This window comes from Salarias fasciatus, chromosome 18, assembly GCF_902148845.1.
Source record: "Salarias fasciatus chromosome 18, fSalaFa1.1, whole genome shotgun sequence".
Lineage (NCBI taxonomy): Eukaryota > Metazoa > Chordata > Actinopteri > Blenniiformes > Blenniidae > Salarias > Salarias fasciatus.
In genome coordinates this window covers 27703332-27727511 of record NC_043762.1, presented here as the reverse complement: position 1 = coordinate 27727511, position 24180 = coordinate 27703332, and the positions used below count along the sequence as shown (strand labels likewise).

At 50.2% G+C, this 24180-nt stretch overlaps 1 protein-coding gene across 2 annotated transcripts in view; it reads left to right on the top strand.

Annotated features, from left to right (window-relative positions):
• Positions 1-23566, top strand: part of skila (SKI-like proto-oncogene a) — a 29022-nt gene extending 5456 nt beyond the window's left edge. Inside the window, exons 2-7 of one of the 2 annotated variants that reach the window (XM_030115884.1) lie at positions 14768-14863; positions 15487-15575; positions 17226-17368; positions 21530-21930; positions 22617-22772; positions 23276-23566. In XM_030115884.1, the coding sequence (XP_029971744.1) occupies positions 14768-14863; positions 15487-15575; positions 17226-17368; positions 21530-21930; positions 22617-22772; positions 23276-23530 (1140 nt within the window). In that variant the 3' untranslated portion in view covers positions 23531-23566. Of the gene's footprint in view, positions 1-14767; positions 14864-15486; positions 15576-17225; positions 17369-21529; positions 21931-22541; positions 22773-23275 lie in introns of both variants that reach the window. The other variant, XM_030115883.1, reaches the window with a different exon arrangement.
• The last annotated feature ends 614 nt before the right edge of the window (positions 23567-24180 follow it).

Sequence of the window (24180 nt, the reverse complement as noted above, 5' to 3'; positions counted from 1 at the left end):
ATTGCGTCTAATTGGATTTTGGCGGGCGAGCTAATCATCCGCCGTGCTGCACCGACTTCTTCATCTCTCTACCTTTTGTATCTCTATGCACATCTTCGCTCGGCAGCTCCTCCAGGGCCTCTGGAGTCTCGGCTTCTAAACCTTTCAAACCCACTTCTGCTTTTTTTCTGCATGTGCAAACAGTCCACCCCCACCCCCACCCCCACCTCGCCATCAGCGCCCCCAGGTCCCAATCAGCCAACAGCAACAAAGCAAGCAGCCAAATGACCCGATAAGTTGATCGTTACATAACTAATAAGACCACTTGTGTGCGTCTGTGAGGCGGGCAGGAAGAAAGGCCAGAGGCTATTGATTAGGGCTCTGACCTTGATGGATGTGGCGGGTTGCCGAGTGACACGGCCTTTCAATAAAGGAGGAAGCAAAAGCATGAGACTGACTTTCAGGGGCCGGAGCCGACATTTCAAAAGTTCCTGTCTGGGCTCAGACGTCTCCCGAGTTAGACTCACCTCCGCTTCTGCTGTCGACGGGCGAGATCAGTCTGTAGCAGACATAGAAAGGGTGTCTGTGGTCACAACACGTCCACTTCTTGAGGAAGTGCTGAACAAAATCAGAGAGAAAAAAAAGAGTAAGACCAGTGCTGTCAGAATGATTAAAACAATTTTGCGTTTTGTGTTTAAAAAAAAAAAATATAAACAAACAAATAGCGTGACATTTTAGATTGATTGTTCAAAATACAACACCCATCTCATAATTGCTCTACTGGAGCAATCCACAGCCAGGTCAACCAAAGCGTTTGAACATAATCCTGCTAGCAGTGCTAACTAGAAACGCTCAGGTTAACTTGTAATCGTTTAAGCTTCTATCCCACCAGATCCAAGAAGAGAATCATGCTAATGAAGTTATTGAATGCGCTGGATGTGAATGCTCGAGAGAAGCATTAACAGCCAAAGGACTGCAGGTGCATCTTGTTTTCAGAGCTTTTCAGTTTCTTTACTCTAGTAATTTCTCATTGAGTTGACAGAGTAATTGGTTGCCAGGAACTTCAGACATGGTTCCTTTTGAAATAAACACAAATCCTCCAGATGTCTGCCTTCTTCCATATTTTTCTGACATTTAGAAGGCTGAAGTTAACTTATGCTGATGCCAGACAGACGTTACAGTGTTTTAAGGATGATTCAGATTTGAAATTGTAGTGCAGTTGAAGCAGCTACTCCACACGTTGGCTGTCTTCCATGAAGCAGGCCTTGTCCACAGTGATTATGCAGTCACAGGGGAAGGCTTGGGCCTCACCTCGCCTTTCCCCACATTGAAAATTAACCTCCCCAAGTCCTGAGCTGAACCACAAATCTACTCTGTAACAGCCCTCCAGGCCGGCCAATCACACGCCCGCTGGCTTGCATTTCCCCCCGCCTGTACTCTCGATTTTGCCCCCACCTCGCCGGAACCCAAGACACCCGTGCACATATCTCTACATCTGCTTGTGCATTTTCCAAAGAACAATTATCCACTTATGCTGAATACACAGCCGCTTCTTTGAACGCTGGCCCAGAGTAACCTGCAGTCGAACACACTATGGCTGTCCTTCTGTGGGAGACTGTCCACGGTCTCTGTTCACAACAGGCTGTGCCTTGGCCAGTGTTTGCTGCCTGTTGTAAAGGGCTAAATGGGGCCCCGCGAGGTGGGAGGAGCCGGGCCGAGGGGCCTCTGGTATGTCACAGCCAGGTCAGTGCCAGCATTGCAGCTCTGTAACAGCCCTGCAGCTCACTGGAGGAACGCCAAAGTCATTACTTCTCAGCCTTTTTCTTGAACAGATAGGAATCTTCTCAGGTTTTGGGTTTCACACAGCCATGCTCTTTACCCACGCTTCATTTGGCCTCCATTATTAGCTGCTCACCAGCTCTACAACTCCACAGTTAAAAATTGCACCACTTGCTCGGCTGGGAATAATTTCTCCTCCCAGCTGCAGCTCATTATTTTTGCCTGCTTCCTCAGCCCAGACTTTTCTTCTCGTTCTTCCTCCTCCTCTTCGTCCCCACTGCCATCAAGTACTTCGAGATTATATGTGGCTGGCTTTGCACCAGTCCCACGGCAGCAGGCTTCAAGAGATGAGTCCATGCAGATACAGTGGAGTCTCTGCCATGTCTACCAGTGCTTTTGTAGACTAAACAAACCGGCTTTAAGCCCCTCCCAGCTAAATATTGTCCTGCAGGCTTTTGAGAAGGGCCTCAGACTGACAGCCTGTTTGCATGTTCGCTGTGCTCTTCCTCAGGGCCTCAGACCTGTTCAAAGCAAACCAAAGAGTGGGATATATAATGGGCTGCGAGTTCAAACACGACCGTACGAGGAGAAAGCGTCTCGGACCGCCACACCTCTGACTTGCTCGTCTCGGTTGTTTTGCATGGAAGTGGTGTGAGAGGAGGGGGACAGTCTTGGTTTTAATTAATCGATGTGTTGATGAGAAGATCAAGTGTCCGCTGTCTGGTCTCCCAGGGAGACGGTCAGATAAGCACAGATGATGCAGGAAAGGGGGGAGGTACGCTGGGAGATGCTCACTGTAAAACAGGACCGCTGCAAGTAGCGCATGATTGAAGAGAGGGAGAGAGCGAGAGAGGGGTAGCGTTTGCGTTTGAAAGATTCTTGTGTGCCACCTCCACCAGTGGGAACGGTGATTAATGAAGATATAAATGGAGAATCCCAGAGACGGCGCTTTCCATAGGAGCACTGCAGACACACCAAACACAGAGCATATAGGCACTTAGACCCCCTCACTCATATTTTCCCTCATAGCCTCCAGTCTCCCAGACAAGGAGATAAACACAGGATATCAAAGGCGTGTCACGAGTCCCGCTGCGCCGCCGCCTGGCACATCCACGACACATTAAGACCAGCCACTACATTGATCAATTATGTATGTTGCAAACGGGGGAAATCCGGCGGGGGGGGTTTGCAGTTATTTGTCTGTTACTAATGATGCATCATTTCTGTACAGAAGCACTTTATTCTGGTGTCCATCACCCAGTCTTTCACATCCCCGCGTCAGAACTTAACTGTGTGCAGTGGAAGCAACGGAAAGCACAGGCCTAAGCTTGGATTGGACTGCCTCTGGTTCAAGTCTTTTTATTTCGCAGCCTCACCTTTGCTCCACAAACATCAAAAGAACTCCAACTGTGTCTTTCCCTTCCACTGCCGCCAGCCTCTATACCCTGTAAATCCTTATCTCGCGGGGGGCCCCGAGTGATGTTGCTCAGGGGGAGACTGTAAAGTTAGCAGCCGGGGAACGAAGTGCATTAGCGAAGGCAAAACAAGTGACATCTCGTGCTTGGCCAGGCCTCTCCATCTCTTTCTGCCGCGCCTGATGTGTTTATTGCGCTGTTATTCCCACCTGCCGCAGCGCCGCTCGTGGGAATCATCCGTCTTCTTGATATTTCTTGAGGGCCAACGTGCGCATGCAAACACGCCGTCGTCTTTGCCTCCCGTCCCTCAGGGCTCTGCACGGGCTCATCTAGAGCCTGTAAATAGACAACTTGTGGATCTTGATTTCCCTCTGGAGCCTCGGCCGTCCCACTTGCACCTCTTCACAGCATAAGCGCAGTGGTAGACAATACACGAGGTTGTTGACCTCTAGATGCAATTAATTACCTAACAGCACTCTTAAAACATCTAATGTGCATTTTTTGTAGGAGTATACTTCAGCTATAGAGGCCTAATTAAAGGGTTGCATGCGTCAAAAGTGTTGAGAGCACTACAGCGTCTTTGCATGCTAACGGATAAGACTCTTCTGAACTGTCCCCAAGCAACAAAGCTGTGTGTGTGTGTGTGTGTGTGTGTGTGTGTGTGTGCATGTGGCACTTCTTCCTTGCGTGTCCAGCTCTCTCCTGGCTCTGCCGCTGCTCGTGTTTAAATCAGCCTCACTTGGCCCTCGTGGAGTCTTGCTGCCCTTGCCCTTACCCTTGGAGGAGTAAGGCGCAGCCTTGTGGTTTTATTCCGGCTGCAGTTTTTAACCAGGCCCTGTGACAAACATGCGTTGTTATGCCAGACATTTCCTTTGTCATCAAGATCAAAAGTACATGCTGGCTGGAACGCATCCTGATTCCAGATGAGGCTGGGTAGAGTAGGTTCTCTGGAAGTGTGAGTCACTGTGAGGCAAGAAATCCTGCGCTCCGGGCAACGATGGCAGCATTTTGCCAACAGTACTTATTGTTAGTGGCTTTCAGAGGCATCCAAGCTGTTTCATCACACGGTGGATCTAGAAACCTGCCATTAACTTAACATCTGCCCTTCAGAATTGTGAAAGTCGGAAAGGTCATTGTGATCCATGTTATTGTATGAATGCAGGAATGTTCCTGATTATTAGTTTTTGTCAACTAAATGGAAATTCTGATGAAGACCCTCGGATACGTCTAACGAAATGGAAAACTCAGTAATTTGTCAACATTTTTTAAGCCTTCAACAGTTACATTAGACTTTAAAAGCGGCTGAAGAACATAATATTACGGTGTCAGACTCCGAGGATTCAGTAACTTCGTAAAACCTTTAAACCTTCAACTCAGTTCAGTGGAAGCTTGTTTTGAAGGGTCATCGTCTGGATGGGATTAAAGCCTAAACGTGCGTTCAGCTTGACCAAATCTCTTCATATATCACACCGCTATATGTCACTTAACTCTTATAAACAAAAATAACCTCAGTTCAGACTTAAATTTAAATTTAAAATTGTGAAAGTCTCTCTATTACTGCCTTCACTGGCCTGAAACAAACCAACGTTGCTTTTTGTTTCTGTAACACCCTTTGAAGTCATGAGTTTTACTGATTGGAAGAGTTTCTCATTTCATGATTGCCATCCTTCATTGTTTCATCAGAAATCTTTCAGCAAAGAGCTGACACACTTAAACTCGTGCGCTAATGCGTAGACATCGTCCACAGTCAGAAGGAAGAGTCGAGCACAGCCACAGCTACAGCCAGACACACACGAACACAACCGCCGTCACCACCCGCCACTTCCTTCCCTCGGCACGCCAACTGGGCCCATCCTGCAGCGTGAGTCACGGCGCTGGGTTTCGTGTGGCAGTCTGCTCTCCACTCATCAGCGTCGCGGCGGAGCCAGGACAGAGATTTATCACCGTCCCGGTCTCCAGCTCCCGTCTGTTTGATCTGCGCCCAGGTGTGTTCACTTAGAGCTCTGACTCAGACGTAATGAGATTTGCCGAACCCAACTGCGCTTTTTCTTGGGCTGTTGTCAAGGCGCCGCTCGCTGAGTCTCCCGTCTTAACCCTTTAAAAGTTTCCCCAAAAACAAAATTCCTTTTCTTTCTCATAATCTTTCTCATAATCTGTGGAGTTTGTATTTTAATTTGTCGTAGCGCTTAACGTCTGAATAATGGCTGCTGGGCTGGCTAAACTGAAGATGGCTTTTGGTGTTTTCTCGTGCTTTTAAAAATAGCTGATATATTCTTGATCTGTTCGATTTGCGGTGTAACCTCAGTGTATTTTAACATGATTAAGGAGCCAAAGGGGGAGGGGGGCTGATTTGTAAAGGGTTAATGAATGGAGTGGATCCATCCTGTTGGCCGCCGGCTTGCCTGTCACAGGCTGCGGCGCGTCGATGCCAAGCGCAGACAGGATGAAATAACAGCCTCTGGTCACACGTTGCTGGATTTCTGCGCTTCAGTTTTTCAGGTTTTCGTTCTATTCTGTTTAAACAACATTTAAAGTTAATGTAGCCGAGGTGTGCAGTGCACGAGCGCTGCCAGAGCTCGTGACAGCCTCTGAGACGGAGGTGGTAGCTGAGGGATTTGTGTTGCATTTATGTTGTTTGTGTTCAGGAAGGTGCGGTGGGGTTGGGGGTGGGGGTGCGTTGGGGAGCAGACAGCCTCAGGGGCCTGGACTGCAAAGCCAAGCTGCCCCTGCAAAGAAGAGCAGCAGAAGCTTCAAACAAGCTCCTGCATGTAATATGGATGAGGACGGAGCTCCCTGCTCAGCGAGCCAGAGGACCCAGGGCCTGTTTGGATTTTACTGTCTGTCTTCCACGTCTGTGATAGATTTTTACCCCTCGGGGCTGTTTGACCAGGTGGAGCGTTTCTCTGGCTGTATGGTGGGTCGGCCCCCTCGCCCACCCACCCTGATCCACACCCACTCCAGCCTTCTTTTCTTCCTTTTCCCCCCTTTTTTCTCCTCCTTCTTCATTCCCTCCCCTCTGGCCCTATTGCAGACGTCGAAGGCCAACCAGGCATTGACATTTACCGCAGTATTCCACATTACAGCAGAGCAGCCTGCCGTGCAGGAGAAGAGGAAGTAAACAAACTGCCGATCGATATATGAGGCTCAGCGCAGGAGGGTTTTACTTGGCGACAACTCTTATAGGCAGCCATTTACACCTGTCATTTAAAGCACCTCTTTAACTGGGAAGTTTGGATTTCTTCTCTGGACACGTCAGGCTAATCCCTCAAAAACACCAATTCCAGTGCTTGTCCCAAGCTGGCCTCTTAATGGAGTTTATTGCAAATGAAAGAGGTCCGGCCAGTGTCTCCATTTTGTGTTTTTTCCCCGGCTCTCTCTGTAGCGATAGCAGCGCATTGCTGGCTTGCTGACAGCCTCTCTCGGCTTTCGGTCTGCTTAGCAACGCTCGTCCTCTCTGCAGCTCTCTCACTCCCCTCTGTCTCCAAGCACTCCGAGTTGTTTCATCCATTTGAACAGACAGCCAAGTTCCCTTATATAGAGAGAGGGGGGGAAAAAGGCGGCAGCTGGCTCGTGTTTGGGTACCGCTGCTGTGCATTTGAACCGATAACCTACCTCCAGACAGCATCTCACGGTAGCAACCTTGTGTGAAGACGGTAAATCACACACACACACACACATACACACACACACACGCAGATGGAGCCCTGATGATGAGTACAGTCACCCACAGACAAGGAGAGGGCCCACTGGCCTCATTCACAGTGGATGTGTCCTCCTGGGAGCAGCAAGTGTGTCTGCTCGGGTCTCTGTGTGCGTACATGCGCACAGCGATTGGTCTGCAGTGAGCTACGTCATCCTCCCACAGAGCCGTCTGGTGAGTGTGTGTGTGTGTGTGTGAGCGTCCAGCAAGAAAAGTGGAGCAAACTCTTTTAAGCAAGTGTGTCCGCACAACACTGCATTATTAGTCTTCTGGTATGCCGTCCGAAAGGTCCTTCCTAACTGCCGAAAGTTCCAAAATTCCTCAAAGCTTATTTGCTTTTAACCTGCTGACAGTGAACCCAGATACAGAATAGGCAATGTTTTAAATGCCATGTTTTAATGTAAACATGCATGGTGTTTTTTCCTTCAATAAAGTCATAGTTTGGTCTGGATCCTAAACATGATGGAGAAATGAAGATATCTGGGTTTAGATCCATTGAGAGTCGAGCTATCCTTTATGTCTTCTGTCTCCCTGCGACAGTCTAAACTACGTTACAGACATCACAGATCTCTCTCCGTCTGTCGTTCACAGGCCGCAATCCTATTTATCTCCCCGCAAACCTCTGTAATCATGGCCAGTATTACATTATTTGGCAATCCGCTTTGTCTGTTCGGGATTATTAATCACAGTGATTGGTGGCAGTGGCACTGACTGATTCGCAGTGTGACATAATTGTCGCGGTGTGTCTTGGCTCTGCTGCAATGTCTGGAGAATGAAAAAGTGCCGGACGCCTTGTAAGTAATGTTTCAACCATTATTGCTGTGTCTGCAGCAATTATATCTGCCATTATTGATCCATTCCTCACAGAGCGCATCAGATTTCCACCTCGGGTCCTTCATTTGACTGTCAAACAGGAAGCGGAGCGCATTTTTGTCGGCTGACGATGGAATCACTGATGTATTTATTCTGCCTGAAACGTCAAGCGTGCAGCTCTCCTGTCACTGTGCTATCAGGCCAATTAAAACCTTTTTGGACTTTTTTTTTTAGCTACATGTCATAGTTCCTGTAATATCTTTCACTTTTAAGCAATAGTGTGCCCTATCGCCACACAAACTGAGCTCACTTCCTTGTTAGTCACCTTATGTATTTGTCATTTATGGAACTAAAAGTTCAGAGAATTAGTTAATTCCTGCTACTCAAGCCTGCATCTCCAGTTTTCTAAATTAACTACGCTGCTCTCACACTGTTTTGGTAGAGTACGTGTGTGTGGTGATGGAGGGGAGCCCGTCGGTGTGTATCCGCCAGACAATTTGTCCATTCATAAGGTCACACTATTAAGGCCCTCCACATGCAATATAGACTGGAAGCTGAGCCGCCGGGGGATTCGACTGTGAAACATGAGAAACGGAGGAAGGGAGATGAATAGGAAGAAAATTGATCCATGGTGCTTAAAGAGCAGCCCTTTTATATGAAAAAATCTGCAAGAAGAAGTAAGTTGTGTCACCAACCAAATGATTTACTCCTCCTTCTGCAATAAAAGTTACAGCAGGTGGACAGTAGATGGTGTATTTATCAGGAAGGGAGCGATCCCTCACTGAGGACTTTATAACTCGCTTCATTTTTCCACCGACTGTTTAAGTGTTCCTCCACTGGGTCCTATCTGCTGGAGCTATCAAGACTGAAAGTGTGTGTGTGTCTGTGTGTGTGTGGATTGTAAAATGGCTGACTGAAACTGGATCTACGGAGGAAGGAGCTCGACACACTGGCAGCGGGAGGGAGGGAGGGAGGGGGGAGGCTGTTTGACGTGCTACAGCCGTCTAGACAGAGTGCCCATGTGGCTGAAAAATGTTCCCAAGGCCTCCAGCCAAAGCCGGTCAGGAACGAACCTGTCCTTATCTCTGTGCGTGTGTGTGTGTGTGTGTGTGTGTGTGTGTGTGTGTGTGTGGCATGACTCGTCTGGCCGATGCTTATCAGTACGCCCGTCTGACTCTGGTTTTTCTTTCACTGTCTGTACCCAGCGAGAAACAGGTGTGTCGTCTGTCTGTCTCCTCGTTTGTCTTGGCAGTGTTTCCCCCCCCAACTGGATTCTTTTTTTTTTTTTTTTAATGTTCTGTCTTCCCCCTTCTGCCACCTGTTTGTGAAACCGTCCACCTGTCTGACCTGCCCCTGTCCGTACTCTGCTCTGCTTTTATTCCTGCAGTCCTGTAGCGTCTGACACTTGAGACTGAAACTTGAATGTTTGCCGTAAACTAAGCAGGCTGATGTCAAAACCGTCCCTGTTGTCTCTCTTCACTCATCGTGTCTTCTCAGATGGAAAAACACAACAACATATTTTCCTTTAATTGCCCCACTTTGCTGCCTGGTCCCCCTTGTGTGCGGTTATTGATTTGGCGGCTGAAACAAAGTGTGCCTCCCGGTCCGTGGCTTATTGGATTAAGACCTCCATATATATAAAGGCCTCTGGTGCCTGTGTGTGCCAGGTGGGACCACCAGAGCGCCAGACTCCAGTAAAACCAGTAACCCAAAAGACGACGCCACACGGAGGACCTACTAGTCAAGGAAATTAAAAAAAGACAGAATGGAGTGTCTGGCTTTCTCGATATGTTGTCACTGCACAGCTGAGCCAGGAAGTATAAATATATATCTTGCGCTCCTCGAGCTTGATCTTTGACACAGTTGACGATTGCAGCAGTGCAGGATGTGGTCTGGAAACAGACGGGGCGTGACTGAGCGTCTGCGAAGGTTGCACGCTCCTCTGTGCCTCCCTCACCGCCTCAAACCCAATGAAAGGGCTGTTTACTTCCTCTGCTGTGAGAGGAGGCACCACTCCGTCCTAGTCCGCTGCCCACCGGCTCTGTGCTCCTCGCCCCCCGCCTCCTGAATGCCAGGAGTATGAATGGATGAAGGGGAAAGAGGCGGGGTGGGTGGTACAGTTTTGCTAACCCCCCCCTCCACCCATCCCTTCCCAGTCTGTGTCACCCTTGCATAGATTGCGGTGCCAGCCGAGCCCGGGGGCGGGTTTGTTTCTGTTTCCGTACCCGGCCACCGATGCCAACATTTCAACAGATGTGAGGACAATCGAAAGCTTTTTAACACACACACACACACACACACACACACACACACACACACAGGGCCGCTGCCATGGGATGAAAGGTCAGCGCCAGGCCTGTCTGCTCTTTATTGTGCCCCAGATAAGATTTACCGCCAGGCAGGTTGGGGCAACTTGTGTTTGTGTGTTACCGTGTTTGAGTTTCATATCCGAGGGAAGATCTCACAGCGTCACCGCTGAACTACAAGATCTGTGTGTGAGGGGAAAAAACAAACACACTCCCAGCCACCTCATGACTGAAAAGACAACCAGTAGTACTATATGATCTATATGTAGGTCGCTTCATTTTAAACATGTGTTCACGACAAAATGTCAGTACAAGGAAAATGAAACACTTTTAGACAATCTAAAATTCCCCAAAACATTGAGGTTTTGCAAGACAAACGCGCTTTGCATAATTTGCAGGGGTTGAGTAACAACTGGCGTCTGTTTCACGGGAGCGGCCGGTTCAGCCCGAGTTCACAGATCAGCTTCCCAAGCCATGTTTCCTTTTTTCACTTCTAAATTTTTTAAGGGAAAGTGCTGCTTTTCTCCGAGGGAAACGCATCACTGGAGCGTACGCTTACATGTGTGCACTTTATCATGCACGTATGGAGACGGCGTGTTTATTTATAGCCGGGAGTAACTCTGTATATAAGCGGGTGTGTGTTTATACGCACTGAGAGGGCAGTCATCTGGAGGGTCCACGTGACCGGGGCGGGGGCGGCGGGGGAGGCGGGGGCGGAGTGGAGCTTGACCTCAGACTTGCTGGCACTCTGTGTGGCAGTGTGTCAGTCTGCGCTGCGTCGAGGCTTCAGCCCTCAGCCCAGTTCCATACCAACAAACTAGCCTCCCCCGAGAGTCTGCCAGAGCTGAAAGGTTGTCAAACATGCGGTCCGTGGCCCAAATCTGCCTGCGTTCGAGTTCAATCCGGCCTGCAGGATGAAGTTTGGATGGATCGTTGTGGCGTAAAGGAGGCCTGGGACCCCGAGCTGAACGGCAGAAAGCAATAATGCTGGAAAGATCATCAATGAGGCACTGAAAGCTCGATACCGTTTTCCTATCAAAATACCAATCAATAATATAATTGTGAAAACCTACACTACAAAAGAAAGTAGCCACTACGGGCCCCACATGCTAACTACGTTACTTTTGTGTAAATAAACGTCGTTTTCAAAATGTTGCTGTATAAACAGGAAAACGACGAGTTTTCTCTTTAAATGCTGTCATGTAAACGGGGTCAAAGCTAAAACCTGGACTTGTTTAAAGGTTCTTAAAATCATTTTACTAGACTTTGAGATGCGTCTTTCTGTGGTTTGAGCGGGCAGGATTCCATTTCTGTTGTAAAAGTGACCAACATTTGAAAGACCTTTTAGTTTTACATTACCTAGCGTTTTATTTCAAATGCAGCTTCTGGCCCAGAGGAGAAAAATAGGTCTGTTTGGCGACATGAATTAGATATTAGCAAGTAGACGGAGCTGTCAGCAGAGAGACAGGAGCACTTACTCTGCCCGTGTTTGCCAGACTGTGTACAGTAATGTACTGCCGTGGATGTCTGTGCAGTAAAAGTGGCACTTGTTGGATTTTACAGCACACACACACACACACACACAGGAGCGTCACGTGCGCTGGGATCTGAACTGGGGCTGTGGAAATGGGTCATTGTAGAAGTTCACATGGCTGCGCGTGCATGTGAAGCGGTGTGTCGCTGCAGCGGGCAGACTGCTGGTGATTAGGAACAACAGGGCAGAGTTCAGCCCAGCCAGTGTGTGGAATGCTAATCCACATTGTCATAAGGCCAGCTCCAGCTTGACAAAGGATCTGGAGACATTATGGTGGTCGTGGTGGTGGGCTGACGGGTGGGTTCGGGCGTGGGGGGGGGGGGTTACAATCTGTTTGTGGGTGTGTGTGTGTCTCTGCAGAAGCAACCCAGATAAGAGAGGTGCTTCATTATGGCAGATTACAACTGAGTAGCAACGTGGCGTGCGTTAATAAAGCAAGGTGGTTGGGGGGTGGAAAGGTGGAGCAGACGAGAGAGGACAAAGTGTGTGTGCGTGCGTGTGTGTTGAGGGGGGGTAGTGTAGTTGTGTTGAAATGTGCAAACGTCTGCACCCGCACACATTCATTAAGGAATAGAGAGCACAGAGCAGCAGAATAATGAGCGTGTGTGTGTGCATGTGCATACATGTGTGAGTGTGTATGTGTGTGTGTGCGTGGTGGTGGTGGTGGAGGGGGGGGCGTTGATAAGCTGTCAACTGTCAGGTAAGCAGGAATTACTGGGAGAGACAGGCGGCCATTAGTGGGACACACATGCCACATGTATGTACGGTCTATATGTTGATGACCGTATACACGCGTGTGCACCTCACTGTCCTCCGGGGTTTCCTATACATGATCCCGTCTCCCAAATGTCCCCACAACCCCCCCGGTCCTCACAAGCACAGATTACCAGACTCACACACACAGACAGACACGGCGGACCTCCTAATGAGCTGTCAGTGGTCTCGGTGGCGGAGCATCTGCTGTCGTGGGGGTCAGGCACATGAAAGGACCTCTGGATGACCTGCCGTTAATGTGAGCTTGGCCCCGTGCTCCGGCCCCGCCGTTTGTCCCACACTTTTCAGATTAAGGGGGCCCGGCAGCGGGGGTCTCCAGCACAGTTAGTGGCCGCTTCTTATTTTGGAGGGAAAGCGGCCAGCAGGAAGTGAAGCGCCACAGCGCTGCAGTGCTCTTATTGTTGCCCCTGTCAGTCCCCCCCCCCCTCCGCTCCTTCTCTTCCTTCCCTCCACATCGAGCTTGTCCCATCATCCCCTCTGTCCCTCCGCTCCCTCCCTCTCCTCAGTGCTGCAGTGCTGCCTTCTGGAGAGTGGAGGAAGGAAAAAAAAAGGAAAAAACACCAACCACAAGCACTCGTAAATGGACGAGCCCCCTTCTGTATACACACACACACACACACACACACACACACACACACACACACACACACACACACACACACACACACACACACACACACACACACACCTGGCTCCGCATATGGCTCAAGCCTCTTTACATTTGCATGCACATGCTCATTCATCCATAGCAGAAATAAAAGACTAGCCTCCTATATATAGAGCACACACATCAGCAGCATTAACGACTGTTTTATGTGTGTGTGTGTGTGTGTGTGTGTGTGTGTGTGTGTGTGTGTTTTCTGTTGCTGCTACGTGCAAATGTTGGGGATTGTTGCAGAGAGGGATTAGAGTCGTTGCTTCTTACCAAAATTGTTACAGTGTTGCTAGACTTGTACTGAGAGCTCTTGAATTCTTTTATTTTTGCACCATTTTCAGCCCATTTCCTGTGATTTCAGTTAGTTTTCACCATACATTTTTGGGTTTTTTTCCTCATATGAATGGCAAACCGGTGTTGTATGGCAGCAAAATGAAATCAGTCCAGATTGGATGAAACTGTTTTGATAATAGATATGAAAAGGCGTTGATTCATGATCTGATCGGAATCCAGCCCTCCTGCTGGACACAATAGATGTCATTTTTAAATGTAAGGATGGAATAATTAGTCAAGTAGCCCAGCCGTTTGAAGCAGCCAGTGGCCTGATCTCTAATATGAATGTTGAGCGGTTAATACCTCGCTGTCACAGTCATTTGCCTGCATTGTTCTGCGGCTCTTTAGCTGCTGTAATGACAGCGTTTCTCAGCCAATACAGCAGAGGAAAATCCTTTCGTCCAGCTGATGAAAGGGCTGCTTGTTTATAACTCAATGTGTCTGACTGTGTGTGCGCGCATGTGTGCGTGCGTGCACGTTCTGTGGATAAACGTTTATAGATGGCTTTGAAAGGCTAGTAGGTCAATTATTGATGCTTTCTGCAGCCTCCGTCTCTCTTTCGCCTTGTCTCTCTGTTCATTTCATTTGTGCTTTTCTCTCCATTGGATTCTCCTCCTCCTCCTCTTCTTCTTCTTCTCCTTCTGCTGCATCCCCTTCTCCTCCCACCTTCCCTTCCTCTCTCCATCTCCTTCCTCCACCTCCATCCTTTTTCTCGTCTGTTGCTGTGGGCTACCAGGCAGCACCTATTGGAAGCATTGTAGATTCTGGACGCCTGTGCGGCCTGTCAGTTTATGTGTGTGTGTGTGCGTGTGTGTGTGCGCGGCGTTGGGCCCGTCTGCCACAGATAAGCATCAGCTCCATCAGCCCGCGGCGTGCCGTCTGAGCGCGGCCCATGGGCGACACGTGTCTGGAGGGCGGCAGCAGGCAGTGTTTACCAAGCACGCTCACAACGTACACCGCCACAATGCATCATAAACATTCACACACACACACACACACACACACTCGGATGTACGTCTTCACATGGAGCGAGCGGGACGCTCCCGCCGTGCCGCCGATGAATCACACGCGCAGGAGCACGTAACAACAGACATGCAGCGTGTCGGCTGCGACTCCCTCTGCTGTTTTATTCATGGCCGTCCTCGCCGGGCCCATTCGGTGCATCCTCTCCGCAGCGCCGGGTCCCGGCCCGCTCGCGCCGTCGCTCACTTACCGCTGTTCACTTCTTACGCCATTTGTCTCCATTTTCTATCTCTTTGATGTCATCTGTCTCTATTTCCTATCGTTTAAACGCTATTTGTCTCCATCCCCCCCCCACCCCGCCACGCTGTGCCAGCTGTAATTTTTTTCCTCCCCTGTCTTTGCCTCCCATTCCCACGCTCCCTGTCAGAGTCACTCATTTTAATTGTTCGGAGTACTCGACCGAGCGCTGTAACTACGGCCTCCTCACTCTGCGCTCTCTCTCTCTCTCTGTTTCAGAAGGCTGTGGAGGAGGAGGAGAGCCAGGTGAGGAAATCCTCGGCGGACCTCTGCTCCACCGGCGACAAGTTGGCCGACGCCGACCCCGCCAGAAAGGTCAGCAGTCGTTTCCTCCACCCGGCACACATCCACACGTCCCTCTGTCCCCCCCCCCCCGGCTACACGCAGGTCAGCTCTCGGGGTCAACGCCCCCGGCCCGCCCACCCGGTGCTCACCCATTCATGGCGGCACGCTTCTCCTCTCCGACCTGTCAGGAGACGGCCGCTCCTCACCCCCCCAACCCCCACCCAGCAGCTGCACACCAACTTCCCATGAAGAGAAGAGGCTCTTCATCATGATTATTCCTCCTGACTTGTGCGCACACACACACACACACACACACACACACACACACACACACACACACACACACACACACACACACACACACACACTGACTCACACATGCCCGTGCACGGCGATTCAGCTGACGCCTGATGGATGATCCTTCATCCACATGTATGCATGCATATATTAGCTTTATAAGATTACAGCAGCGGGAGCAGCGCTGCACATTCCCTTCTCCTGCTGTTTCTCTCCATATATTATATAGAGAGTGTGTATGTGTGTGTGCGTGTGTGTTCACAGATGCCGTCCCGTGCCTTTGCACGACAGTTTGAAAGTACAATGTTCTCGATGTTGTGTGTCATATTTATGAGTGTGTGTTCGGCTCTCCGCAGGGGAAAACATCTCCACCCACTCTGGTGTTTAACCGCCTCTTCTCAGACATCAAGGAGGAGCCAGAACACCCCACCCTGGTCCATCCCAGGTACTACACCTCCACTCGTTCTCACAGTCAGACGTCTGGAGGGGCGGCTTCGGCAGCGCTTCGGTTTGATGGAAGTGGGTCAGGTTTTGGACCAGGATGATAAAAGTGTTCGTTGTTTAAACATGTATCCATCCTGAGACTGTGCCAGTTGGCCTGATTTTTTATTTATTTATTTATTTTTTTTGGTAGAAGCCTGCATGTGAGTTTTGTGCCAGATAGTGTAGGTGTGTTTTATCTGGCCCGCAGCTTTAATGGGAAAAAAAAAAAAAAAAAAAACAGTCTTCAAGTAATGTTAAGTTTCAGTTTGACTTTAGTTTCGGTCTCAGTTCTGCTTTCTCGGTTCTGCACCCCCCCCCCCACCTCTCCCGAGGCCCCCTCCCCGTGGGGATTGTTTGGATTGGGCTCTGCAGTAATCTGACCCAGATTACCCGCCTGGATTGAGATGGTTTATGGCGCCGCGACGACATGTGACTGCCTCTGACACACTGACTCGTGCGGAGGCTCGCAGACGCCGAGCCAGACAAACTGGGAGGATTAGAGCCGCGGTCACCTGTCGGCGTCGCGTGACGGGCTCCAAACCGGCCGGGGCCTGCGCGGACCGGTTCGGAGCATGCCTCCTCCCGCGACGGCGGCGGCGTGCCAGACATCCGCAGCACTTAACGGCGTATTCGGGTTGCTGCAAACATCCATTAGCGGTACACGTGTCAAATATGAGCCGGGCTTACATTATTCAATCACATCTGAGCCGTTTCATGTGAGGGACTTTGTGATTCCCATTCAGGCGAGCAGGCAGAGCTTCAAACTGAGTGGAGGAAACAGAAAGGCTCGCTCGGCTGCTGGAGTTTTTTTTTTTTTTTTCTCTCCATTTCCAGGCAGAGTCCCACTGAGCTGTCATGCTTAACCTAGTTCACTGTTCCTGCCTCGGCTCTGTCTGGAGGGGACTGCTGGGAGGGGAGGGCTTCAACCCTCCTCCTCTCCCCTCCCCTCCTCTCCTCCTCCTCCCCTCTCCTCTCCTCCTCTCCCCTTCCCCCCTCTCCTCCTCCTCCTCCTCCTCCTCCGCTCTCCTCCTCCCCTCCCTGCCATGCAGACCGATAGCGTTGGCTCAGTGTCTTCAGAGCATCTCCAGGCTCTATCTCTCTCGCAGTCGTCCCCGCTACCTGGACATCTGTGATAAGCCAGAAGGTCTGTTTAGGCTGAGATCCTGTAAACGGGCGATAAGAAGCATCCATATTCCAGCTCGTCTCGCTCCCCGCTCCTGCCCTCACACACCTTCGGGCTGCCTCGGGGCAGAAACGCCAAATGACAATTGTGTGGACTGGTGTTTTATCGCTGCGCAGTGCCTTGTGAGTTATTGCAGGTGTATGATGCAGTTTTATGTGTGCAAGCATCGCGAAGTCCATAACTCGTAACAGTTTACAATCTCCTTTACCAAGACGGGAGTGTGTGGAAGGCGCCGCCGCCACCAGTGTATTAGAACAACGGTAACAGCCATAACAGATGCTTCAACTCACTATTTACATAATTATCAGCAGACGACACCTCCAGGAAAAACCTGCAGTTCAATGGGAAGAATCTCAAAGGGCTTCGTCGTCACATGTTCGTTTCAGTGTTTGAAGGTGTCCTCTCTCTGTGCCTCGCTCTCTCTCGCAGTTACTACTTGTACACGTACGATAAGATGGTGGCTCCCAACGTGTCGCTGAGGAGAGAGGCCGAGATGAGCCCCGAGATGCTGGGAGCGCTGCTGAAACACCACTACAGCCGCAGAGTGATGGGCCACGACGAGCCGCCCATGGGTCAGTGAACACACACACTCACACACACACACACGGCAAACATTTTAGCAGATTTTGAGGTAGCGGGCATCGTTGACATCCGTCCGGGCTGTGAGCACAGATGAGCAGTACTTGAGGCCGCTCCTAAAAGCCTCTCTAATGTCGCCGAAACGACAAATTACCAAGTCTTTGAACTGTCCTTGAATGCTTTTCGGTCCGAGCGTTTGCTGCTAAATGGATCCTCATCACCGTACAAACTCTGATTTCCATTCACATTATGCCAATTTGGAGACACTGAGCAGCAGCTTTCAGCCGTGCTCGATGCTGCTTTACACAGCGACGCTAACAAATGTGGCATTTTCCTCTGGTCGGGTTTTAAATTTGATAAATGCAGCCGGAACATTTAGCAGTAGTGTCAAAAACGAGAGACTACAGATGCATTCATTACCATTTCTTTTTCTTCTTCAGCCTAACTTGGTTTGTGAGGCTCGTTCCACAGAGCGAGGATCTAATTCAATATTAACAAAAAATACGCTAAAAATCTGGATATTAAAAAGCAGGTCAGGGCTGAATTATAAGCAGAATCTAATCAAGGTTATTTCCCTTTTTATGATAAACTGTTGTTCTTTCAGTTCATCGCCTCGGGGGGAGTCGCTCTTTTTACAGTTCTAACTAGGGTTGCCAACTGTCCCGTATTTGAGCTAAAAGAGGCGTTCCCCGTGCGGGACGTTGTTTGTCCCGGCCGCACGAGGAAAGGCAAGACGCATATTTTTTTTTCTCTCTGTGTTCTGAAGGCTGTGTGGCATGGCATGTAATTCGAGGGCCCAGCCACTAGGGGCGCTAAAACCAGAGCAGCAGCGCACCAAGCAGAGTGAGGAAGAAGCTCACTGCAGAGCTGCTCTGTTTGGCTCAGAAGAAGAAGAAGAAGAATACTGACGGTGTAATGTGGAGTTTGATCCGGTGTGTCTGTTCGTTCAAGTTCAAGTTTCTATTTTTGTCTCTTGATCTGCCGCTCGTGCGTCCATAGACATGTCAGTTTGTGCCGTTTCCATATCGGGTATGTTTTGTTTAGTTCATTGATTTGTGTCTGCTGCTGCAGACTGTGTGGTGTGTGTTTTCAGTTTAGATTCTGCACCTTGTTGGTTTTTTTGTTCAGAAGGTTTTTCAGTTTTGATTTTGCACTTTTTCAGTTGAAAATAAAAAAAAAGAACATGTTAAAATCCAGAAGAGACAGCAGCTGTTTAATGTTATTTTGCACATTTAGCAATAAATATAGAATAGCAGACTTTTATTATTGTCACGGTGGAGATATTTACAGGTGTATAGAGAACACACAGCGGGGTGCAAAAGTAATGCATGGTGCAATAATTACCAAGTAATAGTGCAAATCGTAGTAAGACTGATAATAGAAGCTCAAGACAATGAAGATCTAACTGTATGTACAACATGAATATTAAAAATATACCTGGAAATATATAATATATACAATACAATATGCAACATACGATGCAATATATAACTATACAGTATGATATAATATGTACAATATGCTTTAGCGGAGTGAATGGATGGTAAAGTGTCGCTGAATTTCTTAAGGGGGGTGCAGGATATTATAATGTCCAGGATTATTGCTCATATTCTACACAGTAGAACTGTACAGTCTGACAGCGGTGGGGATGAGAGACCTGTGGTAGCTCCTTCCTGCACTGAGGGTGTCTCAGTTGGCCACTGAAGGAGCTGCTGAGCTCCTCTACCGTCCGGTGCAGTGGCTGAGAGCTGCTGTCCATCATGATGGATGATACTAGAATGATAACTGTCTCAGTGTAGGCCTCAAATACAAACAGATCAAGCTGATCATGAGTTATTACAATCTTGTTACTGTAGGTGTAATGCAGTAGCCTAATGTGTTTTAATAATCTGTAATAGGTATAACTGTGGCAAAATGCTGTTATATATGCGTTTTTGACCCCCCCCAAAAAACCAGTTTTTTTCAGCTGCCTGCGAGAGGCGTCCCTTATTTCAGTCTCTGGGAGTTGGCAACCCTAGATATAACAAACAATCCAGAGGCAGACCACACTCACGCTACCGTGCTCTTCAACCAGTGTGGTTATTTATTGAGTAGTCTTGCGTACGTACAGTAGACGCTGAAGCAAGGCTGACACACGCCTGCTATAAATACACGAGACACACACACACACACACACACAGCGAGCCGGAGCATTTACATACGTACAGCTCGAGCAGCAGCGACATGCAGATCCTGCAAACGCACCGCAACCACGAGACACGTGCTCCGTGTAAACATACAGGGGCTGCTTGCATCGAAACACACACACACTCACACACACACTCACTTTCACACTGCTGCCTGCAGTGATGCACGTAATCATGCGTTGACCTTCACGTGAAGACTCCGGGGCTCCTCGCCATTGATGAAGAGGAGTAGGAATGGTTGTGACCTCCTCACTGCACCAAGTGTGTTTTCATGTCAGACATGCGTAGAGGTGTGTGTACGTGTGTGTGTGTGCGCGCGCAGTGGATATATGGACATATTTTCAGAATGAGGATGAATCACAGGAGTGTTTTCTGTCTGCCGTCTGACAGCCATCCCCTCTCTCCTGATCCCCCTCCTTCCCTCATTCTCCATCCCATCTCCAGCGTTTTGCTCTCCTCTTTTCTTCTCTGCCTTTTTTTTTCCTTCCATCCTCTCTCTCTCTCCCCCACCCATCGTTTTTTTCTCTCTCCATTTTCCGGGCAGCGATCTCCACATCCTCCCTGATTCGTCTGCTCCCACATTTCCTCCTCCAACCATCCCTCTTTGCCTCTTTCTTCTCCGGCGTTCCCTTCATCTCAGTCTGCTGTCAAGCCCCCCCCACCCCTCTTTTCTCTGTGCACTCCCCCCCTCCTGTTCCAGTCTTCCAGACTCTGCCTCTCACTGCGCCTTTCAGCTTTTTTTTTTTCCTTCCTGTTGTGGTCCTTTTCCCTCTCTCTCCTTCTCTCCACTGCTTATTTCCTTTTGATCCACCACAGAAATGAGTCACTCCTGTTATCTGGCATTGTGTAGGTGTGTGTGTGTGTGTGTGTCTGTGTGTATGCGCCGTTTGGAACGCGCACGTGGGCGTGTATGTGTGTCAGCATGCAAACGCACATGCGCAAGCGAGCTGGAGTTGGTAAATGAGCGTCCTCTCCAGTGTCAGACATGCTGTGCACAGAGAAGGCTGGTTCTCGCTGTCTGCCTGCCGGTGTGTGTGTCTCTCACGCACCCCAACACACACACACACACACACATGCACATGCACATGCACGCACGTTCTCCCCCTCAGTCAATGAGCTCCAGGTTGAAGCTCGTATCGCGTCCCCATCACACTCAGCCGACTGACACACACCTCGCAACGGCGCACAACCCTCAGCCAGGTGTGGCAGGCGAGGAGCGGGAGCGATCTGCTTTTCCAACTCTCACGGGGTTCAGGGTCTTTTCCACACTCATCCCACTCCGCAGGATAAGGCATGTTTATGTCTGATCTAACCCGTCATTTGCCTGTTCTTACTCAGTCGTTGCTGGTTTAGCGATTTAAAATCATTTTCAGTGCAGACCAGAGGGTTTCAAACATGTGGTCCATGGGCCAACGCTTCACCCAGCCTGTCAGGAAACCTGTCAGCCTGCACCCTTTCCCCGTGTGTTGCTCCTGTTCTGACTTTAACATTTTAATTTTGAAGGAAAGAGTCACAGTCAGATTCCCACCCTGCCCATTTTTTTTTTTTCCCATGATGCACATGTGATGGACTCAGCTGAGGGAGGGAGCCAGGGTTTGAGGAGAGGAGGAGCCCACGCAGAGCAGCGCAGCTCCCACACAAGGCCTTTCATTCCTCGCCATCCTGTGTGTGTGTGTGTGTGTGTGTGTGTGTGTGTGTGTGTGTGTGTGTGTGTGTGTAAACACACAGAGAATTTGTGGGCGAGTGTTTGGTTCCGCGGCTGTTGCCATGCCGTACTGGTGCGTGCGCTCGTGCCGAGGAAAAAGTGTGATCTTTTATGAGGCTGTGCGAGGGTGTTACGAAGCGTGGGCGGGAGTGTGCACCAGCACGCCGTGCACTTCCTGTCTTTCAATCAGCGCCTCTCCGTCTCTTTCTTTCTCTCTCTTTTTGGATTTTTTTTTTCTGAACTTGTCTCTTCGTCTCTTTCAGATCTTCACGCGTCTCCTCCCGTCGCCGCCGGCGCCGAGGAGGCCAAACCCCACCGCGCCGCCGCTGCCTCGGCCACCGAGCGGGAATGCCAAACCCAGGCAGTTTCCATGGAGACAGGCAGCCCGGGCTGCAAGAAAGCCACCCACATCCCCGCCCACACCCCCCCTCCTCCCCCCGTCCCTCCTCCCCCTCCTCCTCCCACGTCGCTGTTGTCATCGGAAGTAACGGCTAAGGACATGAGTTGCGCCGCTAGCGGCGGTGCGGCGGCGACTGCGGCCACTGCGGCGGTGGGGGGGCTGGAGGACGACAAGGACAGGATCGTGGTGGAGATCATGCAGATGTACAGCAGGCAGCAGGAGAAGCTCAACTCCACCCTGCAGAAGCAGCTGCAGCTGGAAATGGTGAGTTTCAGACGAGCCGGAGAGGTGAAGCCCGCCGCCGCTGCTCGCCGGGCGTGGATCTGGAGGTGACCTTCACCTCCTGCCACCGTCTTCCCTCAGCTGATCGCTCTTCCACAAATCACATAGTTTCTCTCGACGTGAAGCACTAAAGCACCGACTCTGACAGGGAGGCTAATGAGCTTCAAACCACTAAATTATCAGCGACAGTGTTTTGACTACTTTTGAAAATCCCAGCCAGTGAATTTATCTTGTCCGCAGTCAAAACATGTTTCCAGTTAGATAAACGGATTAATCTGTGTGTTTCACTGAACAAGGCAGTGCAGTATCGGGTATAACAGTGTGATTTGTGCAGACTTTTGTTGACTTTAGTCATTTTTGTGATTTAGATTTGCGTGTTGTTATAGTATCGGGTATAGAATAATCAGTGCTGTGGGTGTTTTTACTCTAAAAGATGGTCTTCCTTTCCTCCTCATTGCGTGCCGTTAGAGGTCAGAGGCTCCTCCGATGCTTTAGCAGCTCTCAGGTTTCCAGCGGTGTGAGCGTCGGTTCATTCCCACATCGCCGCTCCCAGCAGGCAGAGGTCACTGACCGCCGTCCTCCGTGTCTTGCAGGAGCTGGAGGCGGTGCGCGGCGGCGAGGCGGCCAGGCTACGGGAGCTGAGCGCCGAGCAGCGGGAGCTGCGCAGCGAGCTGGAGGCGGTGCACAGCGAGCAGGCGCGGCAGCTCAGCCAGGCCCGCCAGGAGCAGCTGGAGCTGGAGACCCGGCTGGAGCAGCTCCGGCAGCAGGCCTGCGCCTGCGAGCCGGGCGCCCAGCGCCAGCAGGAGGCCCACTACACCGCCCAGGTAGCCAGTCACAGCGCTCACCTCCGGTCCCACCTGCACGCGTTCATCTTCATGTTCATAGTGTGTTGTTTAGAGCAGAAAAGTTCATCTTCAGTTCAGTGTGGATTTAAATGTATGTGTTTGTTTCTTCTGGGCTTGATCTTAACATAGTAGTGACTGCAATGGCCCGGCTCCTCCCCCCTCGCTCCTCCTCCCTCCTCCCCCCTCCCTCCTCTGGCATGGCGCTCCGGCCCTGTGCCAGCTTGAGGGGGTGCGTGCATATGTTTGTGCTGCTACCATCCTAAAGCTGGCCCCACTTCAGTGTGTGTGCCGTCATTTTCGGGCCAAACGTGTTTTCACAGTGAAAGCCGGTGTGTTTCTGGATATCCAGGACTGAGCTACAGTTTTAATAATACACTAATACACACACTTCAGCATGTGTTCCGAGTGGCGTCCTCTGTCCAGATAGGGTCTGTGTGTGTGAGTGTGTGGCGCGCTAACCCCGTGCCCGCTGTCTCCTGCAGCTGTCGGAGCTGCGCCAGCGGCTGGAGCGGGCGGAGAGCGACCGGCAGGAGCTGCAGGAGGAGCTGCGGCGGGAGCGCGAGGCGCGGGAGAAGCTGGAGCGCACCATCGCCCAGCTCAAGCAGCAGATGGCCCAGTCCGGAGCCGCGGGCTGCAGCCCCTCGCCGCCGCCCACCCCCTCCACCGGACCCCCCGTCGCCCAGTCCCCGCCCTGCTCCTCCTCTGTGTCGGAGGCCCCGGCGGCCGGCCACAAGTAACTGCCCCCCCACCCCCCCCCCCGCCTCGCCACACCAGAGGAGGCTGTTGTTTTTTTTTTTTTTTTAAGTTGGGCATCTGACTCCTCCCTTTATTTCTGTGTAGAATTTTTTTTAAAGATATAATTTAACATTTCATAAGTTGTATGTTTTTTTTTTTCTCCTTTTCCAAACAGTATTTAAAAGATTTTCGGGCATGTATGTTTGATTTAATTTATAGTTTTTACTGAACAAACTGCTGCTTCACAAACACGATGCTGGTCTCACTACACACCAGCTAACACCCCCTCCTCCCCCGTCACTATAACCCCCCCCCCCCACCCCTCCCTCTGCGCTCTGGTTTCTGGAGCTAGCCACGCTTTTGGGACTCGGACTCGTGGCTCCTCCTCCAGGACGCCGCCTGGTGGCGACTGCCACGGCGAAGCCGCCCGGCTCCAACCAGCCAGCGACCTGCAGGACACTGCAGGGACATGACTTTTTATTTTCTCCTTTCTTTTCGATGACTTTCTTTGCTGTCGTTGTTGTTGCTCCTTTAAAAACACAGAGAAATGTTTAAACTATCGAGTCTTTATGGAGGAGAGAGACCTTTACTGTACAAAAAAAAAAAAAAAAAAATACGAAGACATTATGACTGATGTCGTAAAACCTCATGA